The 20,835-nt window shown below is 39.4% G+C and overlaps 1 protein-coding gene across 1 annotated transcript in view; it reads left to right on the forward strand.

Annotated features, from left to right (window-relative positions):
* Window positions 1-3,587: 3,587 nt before the first annotated feature.
* The window catches only part of LOC134634242 (collagen alpha-1(XVIII) chain-like), a 64,430-nt gene continuing 47,182 nt past the window's right edge, over window positions 3,588-20,835 (forward strand). The window contains exons 1-2 of the mRNA XM_063483326.1: window positions 3,588-3,747; window positions 3,839-3,921. Of these exons, the coding sequence (XP_063339396.1) occupies window positions 3,737-3,747; window positions 3,839-3,921 (94 nt within the window). The 5' untranslated portion in view covers window positions 3,588-3,736. The remainder of the gene's footprint in view (window positions 3,748-3,838; window positions 3,922-20,835) is intronic.

Raw genomic sequence — 20,835 nt, forward strand, 5'->3', positions numbered from 1 at the left:
AAAGGCTATTCTTTACAAACTGAAAGCCAGGCACTGTAAGCAAATGTGTTTTCTTTTGGTGCTTTTTGATGTCATCTGGGGCAGCTCAGCCTGCTTTCTCAGAGCTGTTAGCTAAAGAGGGATGACGATCTGGTATCTTACTGACTCATACCAGCAATACCTCAGACTGGACCCCTTTTAAGCTGCTGCCACCCAGAGACTGAAATCCCTTTCTCTCTGTTACTGTTTTCTTTGCATAGAAACGCCGGTCTATTGCTCTTTGTCTTTGTGTCTCTAACATCCAAAAGAATTCTCCCTTCACTCTGTTTACTTCAAAATACACAGACTACTATGGAGAGCTCTGAAAAATCTTAGGTGCTCGTGGGTGGAGAGGGGGCGTAATAAGTAATCTTGGCAGCACAGAAAGTCGGTCAGTATATTTTTCAGTTAGGATTTTGCCAGGAACAAACAATTTAAAAAAAAGAGCTTTTCTGACAAGTTTATAAATCGAATCTTCACCACTTTTGTTTCAGCTGTCATTTGGAAATTTCTAGTTTGTGTACAAAGAGAGAGGCTTATTTGCACAGCACCAGTATCCACATGACCATCAGACTTTAATAGGCCATATAACTGTTTTCTTTTATGACTGTTCTCATTGAAAACAGTATATTCAAAGAACAAACAGGGATTACCTTGCACTGGGAAATACATTTTGGAGTAAATGTAATTTCAGCCCATATTACTGTCACTGCCAATAGATTGTTCTAGTGGAGAAGGTTGGACACGTACCCTATATTTGGTCAGATCTCTTTTAGGGCTATGGTTATGGATTCCCCTCATGAAACTTTGATAACAGTAACTCATTTATATCTGTTGTTTGAGATGTTTTTGGTTTAGTATTAGGTTAGGGAAAGTTTTGTGGTTTGTTGTAGATGTACTTATTGATATCCTGTTTCTTTACTGGATTTTAGGCTTTATAGTTTGCATGTTCTCCCTGTGTCTCTATGGGTTCTCTCTGGGTACTCCAGCTTCCTTCCAAAGTCCAAAGACTTGATTCTAGTCATTCTGAATCGGCCATAGGTGTGATTTTAATTATGAATCTGTCTCTCTGTAGCCTTGTGATGCACGGGTGACCTGTTCAGGGTGTACCTTGCCTCTTGCCCTTTTACAGCTGGACAACTGCAACTTCACATCCAAGACAGCTTTTTATTTTAATGGAATAAATCCTCATTAACTGATTATCTAGCATAACAGATCGCATAAAGAAGGAAAGATATGGGTAAAAAGACACTCAGCATCTCATGAAAGCACTGGTCAGTCAGTATGATATCAGTTATGTGAAGAAAGCTTATCATAGTTTCTGCCTCACTAATAGCATCACTCACAGTCCATGATGGCTCTTATCTGTCTGAGCCGTCAGACGCAAGGTCTGAACACATCCTTATCTGTCCTCCCCTCGACCACATTGGCTCCTGCAGCCAGACTGGCGGGGGGTTGCACGTGTTTGTTTAAAGCAGATTCCATTTTGCTCCCGTGTGAAGTGCTCTTCAGTCCAGACATTGGGTCTGATGAGTCACCGAGGTGTTATCACAAGCAGAAATGATTAACCTATTATCACAAAATTCCTTTGTAGTGTGTGCTACATTGTCTGCTATTTCTGCTATTCTGACTTTATTTTTATATCATAAGACACCCAAAAATATGGATTTTAGTAATCTCAGGATCTGATGAGTTTACTGTTTTTGACGGTGAGTTAGATATTGTAGTTTAATCACACTTTGATGGGTAGCAGTCAGCCTGTGAGCAGTCAGCCTATGAGCTGTGAAATAGTGCAATTTTTTCAAAGCAGCTGGCATGTCAGGTGTCCTTTAGTGTCAGTGGTGATATGCACCTGGTCATGCCAATGGAAAGATGAGACATATACTGGTTCTTGGAGTCAATGGAAACCCTTAAGTGCTGTTTTTCAAAGTGTAGGAATAATGTTTACCCCTTTTTATAAACCTAGTCAAGAAGCTCTGATGCCTAAAACTGACTAAATAGCGAGTGAAAACAGAAGCAAAGTTCACAAAAAATCTCTAAGTTGAGAAATGTGCTAAATGTTGTTATTTTTTGGATTTAATTTTGGCTTCATGCCTTTTTTTTTTAAGATATCAAATATAGAAAAAAAGAGAAAGCGGAAAAGAAATGTAGTAGCTGGCTTGTAGTGGAATAGAATCCAGACCTCTCTTAAAACAGGACTTAGCTCTCACCATCTGTGGCCTGCACAAATGCCAAATCACAACTCTGGCAAGTTGATGCCCTAGACAGTAAATGCACTGGCAGATCAGGGGTGGACGGAAAGTAAAAAAAAACCAAAACTTTGTGTCAAGAAGGCAGCTCCAAATATGAGGACTTTTATGGTAAGCAACAATTATGATTCACTCATGAATACAAACTTTTACCCTAACCCCCAATCCTGACCCCCTAACCCTAAATTAACCTTATATTGTATTCAATATGACCTGAAACTACTGACCCAAGTTCATAACTGTTTTCCCATACCCAGATTTCTATATAACCAGAAGTCTTTTGGAAACTATAGGAGTCACCAGAGGTTAAAGTAGGGTGAAAGAATCTGGAACAACATTCAGCTAATGAGTGATTCAATGTGATGAAGTGCCTCTGTGCCTTGAAAATATAGGATGGGTAAGATGAGGTGTGATACCATTATATTTCATGCAAACGGGTGAGCTTTTCTTCAGAGGGGGTTTTAGCTCACCCTTTAGGAGACGGTAAAAAGTTTAAACGTATGAGAGGCTTAAAGTTGATGCTTTTAAGTGTCTGATCAGGTTTCCTTCTGGGCGCATCCAGGCATGTTCAAAGGGTAGAACCCAGGAAAGACCTACAAGAGGCTGGGGAGACAAAACTCCTAACATGGCCCGTGATGACCTGCTGCAGGAAGAGCTGAAAGGGTGTGTCTAGGGAGGACAAAGCAGTGATTTGGAAGTCAAAATAAAAGATGGATGTTAGAAACTAAATTTCATTCAAAATGACAAGAAAAAATTCTTTTCAGTGCCAATTTTTGTTTGGAAGGAGAACCAGACTTCTAATAATTCAGGTGCTGCTGTGGATTAGGGGATTCTGCTTTTGGTGGGCTGAACCTGACAAAGAGAACGCACTGAAGTGATGCCAACAAATAATGTAAGCTCTGGTCTAAGCTATCTGAATATTTGCTTTGACCCTGACAGAGCTTCTTGTCTTTGCTTAAAGAAAGCTTTGAATGCTGCAGATGTTACAGTGTCTTACCCCAGCAAGTCAAGGCCACACACAAAAAGTGCTCCCAAGCGCTGAGAAAGTGAGAGAAACCACACCAGTGAAGGGGAGCAGGAGAAAAGTTGGTGTGTGTGTCTGGTGGAGGGGGGGTGGTTTAACTGGAGAGTGTTAATTTGGATCTGGAGTTGAGATGTCTGAGGGGAGGGCTGGATTAGAAAGCGGTGGTCCATAGAGGAGACGCTGGGAGTCAGATTTCAGCTTTACGAGGGCCCCTTGAGTCCCGATTCACTGAAGCTGCCTTTGTTTGACTGAGAACCAGAGAGCGAGCGAGAGAGAGAGAATCAGGGGGCAAGAGAGAGGAGGAGGAAAGAGCAGTTTTTAGTTTGGAGTGAATGAGAGCGAGGCAGAGTGAGCTCCATCTCTCTCTCTCTCTCTCACTGTCTCTATCAGCACCACATATAAACGGGGCAACTTTAGCGTGGACTTAAACTCACCAACACTAAAGATGACTCCACGGTAAATGAAACCCACTGTGTTTTCTGTAAAGAAGTTGAATTGATGAACTTTTAGCAAGTTTTCTTATTCCTAAGTTGTGTTTTTTGTGCAGCATTCCTCCCTGGCTCTTTGGATTATTTCTCCTTGCCCTCCGGTTCTGCTGCCATTGCTCGTCTGCCTATCAGCTGCTGGACGGTATGTGGCTGTTGACTGTTTTTTGGGTTTTTTTCTTGTTGGAAGTTTTTTTTCCTGCTGTTGGCAAACTTTCTGCTGGTTCAGAGGTTTTTCAGCTGTTGAATATGAATGATGGAGCAGTTGCACTCTAGTCCTGAAAGGGACTTTTCTGTTACTTAAAAAAGTGCGTGTAAATATTACTCTGTTGATAATGTGGTTAGCTGAGTAGCTTAGGACATTTTGGATTTAATTAATGTTCAAGTAATAGAATCAGCTTTCAATGTTGTATATTTGACCACATTTAAAAGACAGCATAAGATTTCTTTTAAATCTCTGGCTGTTGTTTCTCCCTTTCACTACAAGTCTTCTAGGCTCTTTACTCACATGTTGGTGATAATTAAAGTGCATAATGTAGCAAAGACCCTGGAGATGTCTTGAGAGAATTTGAGCCTGGTTTTTGAAGTGGTGTTCAAAATGAGGCCCCAGTTTGACATCCTAGGGGATGTTTTATATTGGTGTTATAAAACCAGGTTCACTTGAGCAGGAGATACATGAAGGAGCCTTAAATGTCTAATGAAGAAACATATACTGCCCTACACTGAGGAGAACAGGGTTACTATTGGTGTGACATAATTGTCACCACTCTCTAAAGTTGATTCTCTAATGGGGTATATTTTAGACCAGTTCAGCCCACCTGTAGACCTATCCATAAGAGACCAATTGAAGTTAATGTGATCACAGACCAGCTGATCATCAGAACATCTGGTGCCTAAGTTCAGTTGGGATGGTTCTAGAGTCACCTTACACAACACTGATTATAATGCAAATTTAGGGAGGATGAGGTGGAGGTGCGATGGATGGATGTGGACACAAACCGGCATTCCCAAACTCTTTGGCAAACCAGTGCTTTTAAATTTATAGCATTGATGCAAACGAGGGAGATTCCTCTAGGCTTCTGTTCCGTATTATTTCTTGAGTTATTTCTTGGCTGACTTGTTTCTCTGAACCCCTGTGCACTGCTTTGCTGTTTCTGGAGACTGTTTTCACAGCTTAAACCTAGGTTTTCTTTGTAGTGATTAATACATCACTCAGGACACTTTAACATGTTTCCAATTAGTGCTGGTAGACTTGCAGATTTTCTTTTCCATTGCAACTGGATACCAGTAAAACCTCACAATGTGCATATTGACAGACAAGGTCTGCACTCAGTAGCACTGTATAATTAAGGGAGTGGAGATGATGCAATGCTGAGCATTGGAAGGTGCATGTCATAGATGACGGTCATTGCCAATTATCTCTGAGAGCCTCACTTTATTAGTTTTCATGCTACGCTTCAGACAGACAGGCCAATATACCATCACTGCTTTCGTCAGTGTGCTGGAATCCAGATTAGCATTTTGCAGTTATCTGTAAGGATATCTTGACCTGTGTAAACCACAAAGACCCCCATGTCACAAAAGCAGCATTGTCCAGGCTTAGCTAAATGATTACAGGGTCTCGTTACCTAATGTGGCCCTTATGGAGCTTAGTGGTCTTGCTGATATTAGGACTTAAACACAACCTATGCTCCTGCTGGCTTAAAAAAGTATGACCACTTTTAATATGCCTGTCCTCTTAAGAGATAAATGGAATATAATCGCGTGGGAATGAAAACAAGCTTTAAATATGCTCTGCATCCAAGCTGAACTGGTGTTGATGTGTGTGAGGAGGAGGTGGGTGGCGCTAAAACAAATTTTCGAAAATGTGATTTCATGGTCCAGTTTCCTCTACTGTAGATCCTGCAGATGTTGGGTGAGCCAGAGGCTCCATTCTCAGGCTGTTTGTGTGTTTGCCATATTTATAATCCTCTGCCATGATTCACTTTTTCAAGACAAGGGAAAAAAAGCAGAGTGTGCTTGCGCACGCTGGCTCACTTGCCCGAGAGAGCACCAGGGACACATATTTCCAAGCTGCATGTTGTAAATATCCTTAAACAGAGCTGTCGCTGTGGCAACATTCACGTTTCTGTGCATGATTTCAAAAAGGAGAAAATGATATAATCCTTTCTCTTAGTGTGAAATAGTGCAAGCTGCTTTTCTTAGCTATGTCTGTTACTAATGTGTGAGGATGGTTTTTAGCTGGAAGCATCAGAACTAAAAGCTGGAAACACAAAGAGAAATTCCATGACTGGAACATTACAGCGTCTGTCAGTGAATGAATAAATGAGTTATGTATTAAAGAGTTACATGAGTCATTTGAACTATCCAAGTGGCAGCCCCCAGGGCTAAAAAGTTAAGCCAACATAGCAGTGCCAAAAACTGCAGTTCTTTGAATGGCTAATTTAAGCTAGCCCTAAAAGTGAGTCAGTTTTCAGACTCCCATGTTATCATGTCCAGGTCTGCAGCAAAAGTTTATATATAAAACAGCTTTAGTGTACAATATATCGCTAATTACCATCCTTCATAACATTTGTGAGAGAGACGAATGTACAATAGTCACTCTTTTAAAGCCATGTAAAGATTTTGTTATCTTTCAAGGCTTTCTTGTAGCGCAATAATTTCACAAAATGATTGCTGTGCAGGTAATTGTGGTAATCGCTGGTTGAAGGCATTTGATATGTGCCTGTGTGATGAATCTTCCTAACGCAGCTTCCTGACATGAGCTGATAACTTGGAGTGGTCACTTCAAGGATCCAAAAACCCAAGATGTGGAAGGCCACACATGCTCAGGGTTTTAAAAATGGGACATTGTGTTGAATGTGTAGACGTATAGATTTTCTTTTAAATTTGAAGTTAAATATGTCGAGAACACCATTTTGAAAATCCCATTAATAAGTAAAGAAACTCTTTACACACAAAAATAAATTGTAAAACCACTTTGGTCCAACATGAGTAGGATCCAAATAGCTGTTCTATAGTCTATAGCCCTATTGTTTTCATATCCAAAAGAATAATAAATGAATACCTGCCAGGACACTCCCTGTTTTCAATCTTCACTAATGAGTGCATATGCATTTAACAAACTCCATATATAGAGCAGCAACTCTGTATGTGCACTTGCACATGCATGGGCTTATATACGACAAAATGAGTACACGCATGCAAAGCTCTCCAGCTGGTGTCCACATGGTAATTATTGTCCAATGATAATGGTTTTAATTATCTGAAATAAAATAAACGTCCAGGACAGTGAACAATGAAGGATGATAAGACAGTGTGGCTGATGATGCGAGTATAAGAGAATGTGGTGATTACACTGAACTTGGTGCTGAGGGTAATTATAGTGATCAGGGTGATTATGATGAAGACAATGGTGGCGATGATTATCAGAAGATTATTGTCATGATGCAAGTCCTTAGAGAGGTTGAAGGGTGTTGTTTGAAGTATATTACCGATATAGGAAAAAATAGGGTGGGGAATGACTGTGGTTTGCACACATGACCCACATTTGACTTTTGTATGAAGCTGTTTTGAATGAGAAAATGTTGAGCCAGAAGAAAACCTCAAGTTTAAATATATAAACGTGTTGCAAAATAAAACAGAATTTAAAAGAGATTGATTCTCACACCAAAGCAAAGCATTTTTTTCTCCTGGTAAACGCAGGCCTGTTTTCTGTTTATCTCATATTTGCTCTGTGAAGGTCATCAGGGTAATGAGGTTTGACTTGCATCAGAGTAACAATCAGGGTGCCATAAAACAAGCAACTTTTACTGACCTCAAGATTATCACTGGCAAAAGAACCAAACGATAGATTCAATATAGGTCACGCAAGTATAAAAGAGTTGATTTAACTCACTGAAATGTCAACCTTTTCTCCAAAAACGACTTTGGTGTTAAACCACCAAAGATTGGTTTTGTAGCTGGAGGCTTAGCTGCACAGTGCTGGATATATTTCCTGGGGTGGTGTCATGCTTTGTCAGTGTCAGATGAAGACTTCAAGTGTGATGAAAACAATGGAAATGGAAATAAATCTTTGTGGAAGTACCGGGCTTCTGTAGCTCCTAATTTTAGCTGGAAGCCACTGGATTAATGCTGCATTAACCATTAAAAAGAGGAAGATCTCGGTGTAACTCTTATTAATCCAAAAGCCTTGGTTTCATAGTAGCTGATGAAATTCACTCTATTATATGACGATAAAACCTGTAGATCCAGTTTTAATCATAGTTTTAATAATACATGCATGCTGACACTGACTATAAGGAAGGGCTATGTAATAGCAATATGTAATATTTCCACATCCATTTGGTCTTGATTCTGACTTGATGAGATCCTGGTTTGGCTCCAGTTTTGATGTGGGTCATCTAGATTGTAGGCTTGAACAGAGGTAACATGTCAGCTTTTGATTAAGACTGTTATTCTAACTACTTCATAGGGAGATTCTCAGCCCTGTCCAACTGTGATTTCATAGCTAAGCCAAAAAAACCCCTACATACAACATTTGAGGCTTTAAAAGTCTGTAACATTTTCCGATTAAAATAATAAATGTCCAGTTTCCATCCACAAGATGACATAGCAGACAAGTGAGTCAACTCATAAAATACTGAGCTTGATTTTCTTGGGAGACATCACAAGAGCGAGGTCCGAGCACAAAAGCTGTCACCAAAAAGGAAACAATCAGGTGATATCACTCTGACTACCACCGAATGTTAAGAGAGGCCAGCTGTTTCTTTGACCACATCCACGTGTTTATAAACTGTGACAAATTTGCCAATGGGCCGTACGAGGTTACACAGTATAAATATTGCTGCCTTTGCTATTTTATGCTGTAATGATGTGCTGTAACTGACACGTGTTTTCTTCTGAGATGTTCAACTCACATGAAAATTAATTAACTGTTGGAAGCACTGCCATAACAAATCAAACGTTTGCTTTAGCTTGCACTTCGTCTTGTATACCTTTTGGTTTTGGCTCAGGAAAAGTTTAGCAAATCACATCAGAATTCCTGAACTAGTTTGTTTCAGTTCAGACAGCCTTTTTAATCTTTTATAAAAGGCAAACATTACATTATTTCCAGTACTATAGAGCAAAAAGAGAAGATGCATATGCACAGAATTCACACCATGGTTGTGCAGGTTATGAAGAAGACCAAATATGCTCACTAGTTTTTCTTTGACCTTCATGGGAAGGTGACCAAATAAACAGAAGAAAATCTTGCACATGTCTGCCTTCAAGACTTTGTGGTTAGATAGGTGCTTTGTCACAAACTGCATATTAAAGATGGCTGTCGCCACTGTGGTGTCACCACAAATTTCTGTACTTTTCACACTTTAAATCTGCACTTCTAGAAGTTGTTTCTGCAAACTATTACATGTATCGGCCTATCATTTTGTCTTCTGTTACTTATCTGAGTGTGAGTCACAGGGGCATCAGTCCAAGCAGTGATACCCAAACATCCCTTTCTCCAGCCACCGCCTCCAGCCTTTCCAGGGAGTCTTCAAGGTATTTCTAGGTCAGCCTAGAGATGCATTTCTTCACTCTGGGGTTTCCTCCCAGCAGGATATGCCTGAAATGTCTCACCTAGTAGACGCAGAGGAGTTATCCTAAACATTTAGACACTGGAAAATAACCTATTCACCCTCTTTTATAGTCATTTAGGCATAAGAATATGTGGCCTCGTGTGTCTCTTCTTGAGATAAATGAGTTGAACCATTCTTGTGGCTGTTTACACTTTCATATGTCAGCAAGCTCAAACTGATTCAAGATGTACTGTGGCTTGTTTTTGTTGCAATGTCTGCAGCCCAGGTTATTACTGTTTACTTCCATCTTCCATATTTGGTCCACTGTACCAACTGCTGTCTTCATCTGGATTGTATTTCATTCATCACTTGTGACTGATTGTCATGTGGTCTTGATCTTGTCTTTTTTGATTTCTTTTTCTAATATTCTCATTAAAATCTTTCAAAATGAACACAAGACCATGAAAACGCAGCTACAAAGACATTGGCTGTGTGCTGCTGACAATAAGACTTTGAGGAAAGCTGCTATACAGCCTCTGCAAATGATCCAAAAGAAACCCTTAACTAAAAACACATGCATTATCCTGGAGGGTAAACAGGAATAGCTAAATTTATCCCGGACAAAACAAGCCACTATTTTAAGTGGCAGTCTGTGTGGGATGAGATGGATGGCCGTCTATAAGGCATGAAACCTGACAATAAACACAGGATGTGTTAAGTATAGCAAGTTTCTGTGTGGGAAGATAAAGGTGTGATCGCTAATGTCACTTTGACCTCCCTTCTTGGTTTTTAAGTCTCTTTTTTGGAAATTGATGGAGCATGTTGGCAAGTTCAAATTCCTAAGATAACTTATCTTTACTAAACCTCTCATTAATTCTTATCTGAACATCCATTGTCGCTCCTTTAAATCAAAGCTTTGGCCATCAAAGGGTTTTGTTTTTTTTTTATCCTCAATACTGGAGCTCCAAGCACTTTGTTGGATGTTGTCAACTGTTTTCTTTTCCTTGGTCTTTAATCTAGCACTGGATGAAGAGGATCAAACAGCTTTGCGCTTTGACTCCTTTACCGGCTGCCGCTGCTGTTTATGTCTGGAAAATATCAATACTCTTATTCTACATATAATAGGTTGTTTTTCTTAATGACCTTTAAGAGAGAGAGAGAGAGAGAGAGAGAGAGAGAGAGAGAGAGAGAGAGAGAGAGAGAGAGAGAAGAAAAACACAGATTGAAGACTGTGAATGTACTTTGTCATGACATTTTGTTCAGCTTTTCCCTTAATGATAAATTCTATTAATCCCAGGAGGTTTGTCTTTATAGTGCTACTAGCAGGTCAAAGTCCTTCCTTTTTCCGTGTGAAATCTCTGTAAAGTCTCTAGATAGATGTGCATGAAAATCTGCCACAGACAGTCCTTGTGCTCACACAATTAATCCCATGACAATTTTTTGCCCAAAATTATTCTGACATGTGGTATTGTTTGGGAAATTCCTCAAGATTTGGCTGAATTTTTGGAATTTTTGCATCACTTGGTATGAATTCTGTCTCTGTTGGGTCAAAATGTCCCACCACTGCTATAGATTCCCATTAACCCCTTCTTTTAGCAGCATATCTCAATCAGAGACTTGCATTAATATACTTCTATGTAGTACACTACTAGTGTAATGTGTAAATGTTGACAATATAGTGCTGCCTGAGATCACACAAGTTGTGCACAAAGTCACATTATGACTGAAGCATTTAACCATGATTGCCATGCTGTTTAACTTATTTTAAAAAGGTTTACAACTATTTATGCTACAGATACTACAGATTACTGTAGTATTACTGTATTTCATTTTATTTATTCATTTATAAAGCACATTTAATAACAACTGGGCGTTGACCAAAGTGCTGTACAACATAGCAATTAAACAGTGACATTAACAACAACAACAGGTAAATTTAAAAGCAGATTAGGATAAAAGAATTGGTAACTCTCCTACAGTTTCGAAAGCCAGAGTTAAAAAATATGTTTTAAGATGCGATTTAAAAAGAGTAACAGTTGGGGCCTTTCTAATGTGGAGAGGTAGATCGTTCCACATTTTCGGTGCCACAACCGCAAATGCCCGATCTCCTCTATGAACCATCCTAGACTTATGTACAGTAAGGAGTAGGTGATCACTTGATCGAAGGGCTCTAGAGGGCGTATACAGCTGCACAAGGTCAGACAAATAGTCCGGTGCCTGGCCAATTAGCACTTTATAAGTTAAAAGTAAAATTTTGAATTTAATTCTAAAACGCACTGGAAGCCAGTGAAGGGAAGCAAGCACCGGAGTAATATGTTGGTGTTTCTTCACACGAGTCAAAAGGCGAGCTGCAGCATTCTGTACAAGTTGGAGCCGGGCCAAGCTGGATTGACTAACACCCACATAAAGTGAATTGCAGTAATCCAGTTGAGATAAAACAAACGCATGAATTGCTCGTTCCATGTTTCTAAAGGATAGAAAAGATCTCACTTTGGATAGGAGCCTTAATTTAAAAAAGGACCGCTGGACAACTGAATTAATTTGTTTCTCGAATGTAAGTTTGCTATCCAAGAAAACCCCCAGGTTTTTTACATGCGTTTTAACAGCACATGTTAGGTTATATAAGTCCAAATCTGGGGCATTGAAATTACAACTTGGTCCAAAAATAATTACCTCTGTTTTATCCTCGTTGAAGGTAAGAAAATTTGAGGCCATCCAGGTTTTAACTTTGTCGAGGCATTTGACTAGCGATTCCAAGGGCGTAGAGGTGTTTTTATTAAACCGAAGATAAATCTGGGTGTCATCTGCATATGAGTGGAAGCAGATTTTATGCTTCCTAAAGATTAGGCCTAGAGGCAACATATAGATTGGAAAAAGAATTGGGCCTAATACGGAGCCCTGCGGGACACCACAATTAAAAGGAGCTGGGGAAGAAATACAATCATCGAGGCTCACGGAGAAAGTCCTCTTGGAGAGGTACGACCTAAACCATTCCAAGGGGATGCCTTTGATACCACATTGCTCCAATCGGGAGATCAGAATGCTGTGGTCGACAGTATCAAAAGCTGCAGTTAAGTCTAGGAGCAGGAGCACAGCTGGGTCACCTGAGTCAGTGATTAATAAAATATCATTAAGTATTTTTAAGAGGGCAGTTTCTGTGCTGTGGTGGGTTTTGAAGCCCGACTGGAACTTCTCAAAAATATTATGACTGTTTAGAAAGGATTGTAGCTGCTCAAATACAATCCTTTCTAGGATTTTTGACAGAAACGGTAGCTTGGAGACAGGTCTAAAATTAGCAAGAACCGAAGAATCAAGATTTGGTTTTTTAAGTACTGGCTGTACTACAGCGTGCTTGTATCTAGTTGGTACTACTCCAGAGCTGAGACTGCTATTAAAAATAGTTAAAATGTCAGGACCGACTACCTTAATAATCTTTTTTAGAAAATGGGTTGGGACTCCATCTGAGGGGCAGGATGATGTCTTTATGCTATTGCAAAGATCTTCTACCTGGCTAAGACATACAACCTCAAACTGATCAAAAACAGTTGAGGGGGTATATGTTAATGGGACATTATACAGAGATGGGGTAGACGTAGATCGAAGCCTTTCTATCTTATTAATAAAAAACTGCAAGAACCTATCGCAAGTTTCAATGGAGCTATCTATATGGGACACGGGGGAGGTATTCAAGACCGATTCGATAACTGAAAAAAGAGTTCGGGGGTTATTAGAGTTGGTCTCAATAATGCTTGCGAGAAACTTAGATTTTTCGGCTTTTACGATGACTTGATATCTAGATAGGCTCTCTCTCAGCAGCAGGAAAGAGACTTGTAACTTGTCTTTTTTCCATTTTCGTTCAGCCTTCCTGCACTGTCGCCTAGCTGATCGAGTTGATTCGTTTATCCACGGGTCTGAGTAGGCTGTTGATCGCACTGATTTAAATGGTGCGATCTCATCAAGAATAGTCTTACATTTATTATTAAAATTCAAATCCATCTGGTCAATGCCATCACCAAGAGAGGACTAGTATTACTTTAGCACAGATTTATCTAGGATGTTGAAGATAAAATGCATATAAACCAAAAAACAGCAAAACAACGTTGATAGCTAGCTAGAAGTGGTATCACCATGAACATTAGCTATGTATCTTCCCTACTAGCTGAAATTTAGTTGTTGGTCTCTAGCCTTTTGCTGCTTTTGGACTTTTGTGTCTATAATATTCAGGCACATGTAGGCATGAAGCCAACAAGGAGGTACAAAAACTGTACTTTTTTATGTTTTACAGATATAAGACCACTGACCATGTGGCATTAACTTGTTAGCCATTCTGGATGTGTGACAATCACAGTGACCATGTAGGATCAAGTGAGTAAGACACCAGTCACACAGGCCTAGAGACTGGCCTTAACCAGCTGACAACCACCGGTCATGTGGGAAAAATTAGTATTCCCAGACCGGTTGTGATTGGTTGCTAGAGGTTGATGCCAGTCCTGGGAAAATAATTTCCAAAGCCCCAGGCCTACAGACAGCCAATCACCGAGGGAAAATGTGTATTCCCCAACTGGATGACTAAGAACTTTCACAGACATGTATTTCCCAACCAGATGGCAAAAATCTTGTGATTGCTTTGGTTGCTAGACCACTACCAAGCTATGTGCACATGACATCACACAAGAAATCCCAATATGGTAATGAGACCAAAGATGTCACTGTGGCTGTGTCTATTTTTTATACAGTCTAAGCTGTGAAAACACATATGCACTCAAAGTAGGTACTGTAGGACCCAACAAAGAAGTGTGTTAAATGTACTTTTTTAACTATGGCCAAATCTTAAGTGACACCCTGGTTGACCATTCATGGGTTGTACATCACTTCTGCTGTAGATGCTACAACTGGATTTCTTTTGATTGGAAGGTAACTGAAAAAATATTAAGTAAAAATCTTCTTTTATGAAAACCCCTGTTATTGAAGTACCTTTGAGAAAGTACCTTTGCTGTCTGTCCTTGAAGAGCTGTTTAATGGCAAAAGCCAGAGAAAAAAGCTTTCTCTGCAGTAAGTACTGGAACATCACAGTACTTAAGTATGGTTATAGCTATAAACAGATGTTGCTGAACCACAATACATTATGTGTTTGTGTATGTTGTATAAAGTATGACTCAGAATCTAAACCTGTAAGTCTTGCCGTGTTCTTGTAGGCAATGGGATGATGAAAGGCTGTCGTCAGAAGGGCTTAGAGGTGAATCAAAACTCCAATTAATGTTAATGTAATGTGGTCTGAATCGCCATGTTTATTTTTCTGGGAGAGGCCAGCTTCCTGGCTTTTGCACTACAGAAGGCCAATGGGTGAAAACATGGAATTTCTAACAGTATGGAAATTGTCCGTCAGGCCGGAAAGATACAGTCGAAACAAGCAGGTGTCTGTTCAGCTGTGTGGGGACCACAGAGCGAGAGGGCATGCCCTGTCATAGTGCAAAGGAGCATCTGAGTCTGTGATGAAGTCATAGAGTGAACAACTGCATTGTGACTCAAAAACATGCTTGCATGTGAGGGTTGCGGGTGTCATTAATGTACCACAGTGCTTTTTCTGTATGGATAACAATGAGAAAATTACTGGGTTTTTGTTTAGTAGTGCATACTTGCCTGTATAAGGGCATGTTGTTGTATAGGTATGCAGCACATTGTTACCGTGTGTGCTGCAGGAGGAGGGCATTTGTAATGACAGAGCAGTCATCAGTGAGGATAGATTTATGAGGCATCCTTTCCTTTCCAGTTTTCCTTTCCTTTGCTCTAAAAAAAGACCACCTTTACCCTTGAGCTTGTTTCCTGCTTTAAACCAGGATGATGGTGTTAGTGAAGATAAGAATGTGTTGTTCATTCATTCTGAGCCATTTTGTTCCATCAGCCAAGGGGACTGAAGGTGGCACTTTGACATCTAATCTTTAACTAATCATCCGCAATTGTTGAAAAGGTAGTACGTTTCCGTTCACTCCAAAGTGACTGACATTTATCTGCTTCACTCTTCTGCAAAGGCTTCACGCAGGATTTTGGCTGCAGGGATCCTCTCTCATTCTGACACAAAAGAACAAAAGTAAAGTTGGGCTTTGATGATGGGCGATAAAGCGTGATGCTGTTGCAGTTCATCCCAAAGGTGTGTGATTGAAGTGGGGCTCTGTGCAAGCTATTGAATTCTTTCACACCAAATCATCCATTATCTCTGTGTTATGCAGGACCGAGGTATGGTATACATATGGTGTCTACATATGTTTGGTTGTGTAATCCAATTTGTTTTGCTTTTTTAAAGATTTTCTGATCTTTGTTCACACTCGGCAGACTTTAAGCAGGGTGTACTGAGTCACAGTTCAGCTGTTGCACTGATATACTGTCCCAGCCTTGAACCCCCATGGCTCTTGCCTCCTGTCTTGCTGATAGATGGCTTGTGGTCATCAGCACAACAAAAAAAACAGACTTCAAAGAACTTCTCATGTTTAAACTCGTCACCACAGAAACCTGAACTTTGAATACGTTAACTTTTTTTGCCTTGTTCTTGTGTTTACCCCATGTAAACACCACCTGCTTGATTCCTAAAAGGAGGTCTGCATGATGCCTTTTTTGATGAATTTCACTGAAATTAGAGCAGGATGGGTGTTTCTCTTTCCCACCCCGAAGTGTAACATTGTGAGATCAGTATAAACACAGGCAATGGTGAGAAGTCGTAGAAGACGTATTTCCCGGAGAGAATCTGTTGGGAGGATCTCGATTATTTCACAGTGGGTGGTGGGATTAGCGGCGGTGTCTGTGTGCACTCAGCTGGTCTGCAGCTGGGATGTTTGTGAGCACGCTGTCGATTCACTTCCTGAAAATCCCAACACAAACCTAGCTGATGGTTTGGTTTCAATTTACCTTCATTGTCTCACCACCACTGGCAAGTAAACATCAACAAACATCTGTCTCAGCTTCAGGCCCTCTCTTCTTGAGTCTTTCATGCCATTTCTCTCCTTTAATGTTAATTTGTCTATTTGCTTTCTTTAACACACAATCATCGAAAATAATAAAAGAAATGGTCTGTGTCAGTTTCTCACTTTGGTTTGTGGTTTGCTCTCTGCTGCTGTTCTTGGTGTTAAGCTCTTATTAGCACTCCTAGTGCCTATGTTGGTGCACATGCTACACTTTTTCTTTCATGCCTCGCTAAAACCATAAGTATCTTCCATCATTTTCCATCAAAAATAAATGAATAAATAAATATGTGACAGTAAATCTGTTTTGTTGCAGCACATGAGGTGGTTTAAGAGCAGGCAAGATACAATGAAGAATGGATATGCAAGCTTAAGGATCATTTCCACTACCATTTACAAAGGAAAAGTGTTTGACTGGAGCTTGGTTGTGGGTTTTAAGTGGGTTGCTTTAGAGGGCAGTAAACATAACCCCAAGCCTGTGTGCTCATACAAATCAAGTCAAACATCTAGAATCTGATTTCTTCAGTTGTTCCAGCTCTGACTGAAGTCTTGGGCTTGTAATGAGTCACATTTGTTTTGTATGTCTCTGGTTGAAATGTATTGAAAGATGGAATTTGTTTTTCTTGTATCCGGCATCATTTAAGCTCAAGGCGTGTCCACACTTATTGCGTTCTCTGCAATTTTTGTCAATCAAGTGTAATTATAAAACATCTGAAATGGTCAGAACATTTTCTGATACTCCCACGGGACTTCTAAATATCTATACAAAATGCTCGAGTGTTGATGAGGACGAGCACTTGGGTGTTCTCCATTTTTGTGTGCTCTGTCATCCTCGCCAGTGCTAGATTATCCATGATTCTGTAGCACAATGCTGCCCTCAGTTCTGAAACATTTAAGATGACCCCATTTTAGTCTGAGCAGAGAAGTGTTTGTTTGATTGTTTCTCCACCAACTTATGTGTTTTAGATGTGTTGCACTGCATTTATTCGTACTTGTAGCATCTCAGTTTGAAAATGAGAAATATATTTTTTGCTGTCAAGCAAAGCAATCCAAAAGCTAACATGAATATGTTTGTTAACTAAAAGTAGTTTTATTTAGCCTTAAAGCTTTTTAGCTTTGCTATCACATTCTGATTATCCTCAGTGTTAGGTCAAGAGATAAAACACAAGGATACAGTCACATTTTTCTTGTTATTTTAAACATTTGTTTATTAAGTATGTAAAGGCAGTGGAACTCTATGCTGCTAAAGTTCCTAATTTTAGTTTCTTTAAAATGTTTCTGGTTAAATCTAATTTTATCTTTAATAATTCTTTTGATTAAACCCTTTGCTAGTAGTATAGTAGCAAACAGGCTTGGACAGAAACTTCAAATACTTCTCTAGGTGACTTTGGAGACGTTTGTTTTTCTTCTTCTTCAGGTCTTGGTTGAACAATGCTGTCATCACTCAATGCCTCAGGCAACATCAGACATCCCAGGCTGGTGCCCAGACCCCTAAAGCTTTCAACAGCTTCTTTTGACCAGAGCAGAAAGAAAAACAGATCAATTTTCCAAAAAGGTTTCTAACTCAAGAGCAAGTTCAGCCCCAGAGAACAGTCTTGATGTTTTCACTGCACTTAATTGAAAATGTCTACCTATTAACTATAATTGGCCAGGCTTTTAGATCAACAAGAAACCAGAGATGACAACTTAATTGGGGTCATGAGATTACTTATCAAATTTTGGGTCAGACAGACCAGTTTTGTCAGTGCCATAAGCCTTCCATTGTGTCGCTCCCAAACATTTCAACAGCCTCTCATAGCAAAGTGTGGAGGAAAAACAGCAAAGTAGATCCGGCCGTTCCACATAAATTTAAGCAATCATTAGTTACTATGTTGTTCTTTGTTCCTACAAAACAACGCCATTTCCTCGATGTTTCACCACCTTCTTTTGTATTTTATTCAATTTTAAGTCAGAACGGGCCACAACGCCCAAATGTGGGGGGGTTTTAGGCACAGTCACCATTTTGCAGAATACGTGTTGGATAATTTTTAATGCTTTTATTTTAAAAAATTTTTTAAAGAGCAATAAACTCAGTTTATATCGATACTGGAGCTGCTTTCACCATATTTTAATGGGATAATAAGCTGTGTTTTTCTGTTTACTCAGCATTAATAGTCATGGCATGAAGTAATCTGTCTACCCAAATGGACCTCCTTCCATTGTGACGTCTTTACCCACGAAAGCACAATGAACTTGGGAATGTGGGGAAGTTACAGGCAATGGTTTTACTGGAAGGATCATGGTTGTTAGCAGGATGTATCTGGCAAGCAGAGCCTTAAATTAACTGCAACAGTGAAATGCTGGTAAATTGTGCCTGTGGTTTGTCAGGCAAACCTAGTGGTCTGTCCGGTAGGAAGTTACATAGTTTTTAACTAGATGATTCTATTATGTTGTAATTTTTAATCCAAATCAGCTGCGCAGCTAGCATAAAGTTTGTTTTTCTGATTTCCTCTCATTCTGTAGAGATCGAGCAAATATGTCTTTCTCCAATGTTTCAAAGAGGAAGTAAAATCCTTCGTATTGTTCTGACTGAACTGTAATCAAAAACACAATTTTTCAAAGCTTCTGCTTGGAAATCAACTATTTGATCCAAATGACAAGGTCTTGGATCTTTTCAGCTTAACAATGCCCTGATACCTTCTTGAGATTAACCAGACTGTGAAGACTTGTGGAAAAAGTTTTGGTTTTAGCAAAAAACTATGCAACATCAGCACTCGATAACATGGTTGAAGAGTTTCTCCACTATCTTCTTTACTACTTTAGTTTTTAAATTTTCATTTACTGACCGTTACAAATGTCAGTATCGATATGGCAAATTGTTACTATCGACCGATATATCAGCCTTGCTGATGCGAGTCAGGCTCTGGAAATATCACACCATATATTTCAGCTATAAGAAATTTAAGTTTCCTTTCATTCTTCTTGCTTTCCTCATACCAAGGTCTTAAGTCTGGCAACTCATACTGAGCCCCTATCCTAATATATGAAGTCTTCTTTTGTGTACTTGAGGGTTACTTGACAATTTTATTGTTCATAGCCAGGCAGAGAGAGATCACAGAACATTATTTTAGGCTAATCTTTCTGTTGGACCGTCATATGGCATCAGAGATACATGATGGATTGTTTAGTCACAGCTAAGTGATAAGAATGGATGAAATAATAATAATAAATGGCTACAGTTGTTTCATACACTCTTTTATTATCACTGACTTATCTCATCAATCAGGTCAAACCTGATCAGACTGGAAGAACTTGGATCATATTTACATCAAAGCATCCCATAATAAGAGCTGTATAGTCATACAGCAGCAAATTCTTTGTGATTTCATATGGCCGCTGCTCATCCCAAACTATCCTGACAGGTGTTTTGGATTTTCAACATTTGTTATCAATTTGTATGTAGTGTCAGTACAAGGCAGAGGGGCTGAAACCAATTTGCTTTACTAACCTATATTTATATACATTTCATGGAGTAAACTGCTCCATGAAAGACTGGAGCAGTTTGAAGGGCACTCAGAGTTGTCATCCTCTGCCAAGGCTAATGCCATATCCTGTCAGTTTTAAACAAAGCAATCTGGATCCAAACCAAAATTAAACAGTTTCTTCCTTTGCCCATGTTCCACATCTCGAACAAATCTCATGAATTATGGCTCGTTAGTTTTTGCATAAGCTTGCTGACAAACAAAAGGCATTGAATACTTATTTTCACCTTCATTTTGCCTCGCACTTGGAATCTAGGGAGAAATACACCTGTGGTTATTTATGGCAATGGCTGGCGGTAAAATCAAAACAAAGTTGACAACTTAATCTTCCAATATGTCAAAAACTGACATTGCAAAGTCCCATTCCATGATGAATCGCAACGTAAAGCCTGAAGTCTGTACGTGCAAATCACACAACATCGTCATGCTGTCAGTTAGTCTTGGATGAGGAAGTCACGTCCAGGTCAGATGTTAGGATCAAAGACCTTGTCAGAGGGCCAGCAAGCACTTGCGGATTTTTCTGGCTTTTAACAGCTATGTGCAAACTCCTCTGTTATAGAGTGACTGTCAGTAAGGAGAGAGGCCAGTTTCTAATTTTGGAAAGCTTTACACCCATGCAAAAGTACACACAGTTAGCACACACAGCTTTGCTGAACTAAGGCTCAGTTGTAACATTTGCTTTTGGATTAGGTTACTTTAACAATGGCTCCGTAAGTCAACTGGATTCATCTGGCAAGTCTAAGACTCTTTATTAGAGAGGTGAAATAGTTGTTTTAGGGACACAAAGTTACATTTTGGGGATTTGATTTCCCTTTCAAAACAAAAAAAGTCATATGCACTGTATTTTTTTCCAAACTCTCTAGCAGGTGGAAAGCTAGTCATTATAAATGTTTTACCAAATATTCATTATAAGATTTAAGTTTATTTGAAAAAAGAATATACGCTAATTTTATATTATAAAATGGAAGGATTTACAGGTTTTCTCTGTAAAATTAAAACCTTTTGTTCTCCTTTTTTTCCCCTTTTT

Source organism: Pelmatolapia mariae, linkage group LG9 (genome assembly GCF_036321145.2).
Source record: "Pelmatolapia mariae isolate MD_Pm_ZW linkage group LG9, Pm_UMD_F_2, whole genome shotgun sequence".
In the NCBI taxonomy this organism is placed as follows: Eukaryota; Metazoa; Chordata; class Actinopteri; order Cichliformes; family Cichlidae; genus Pelmatolapia; species Pelmatolapia mariae.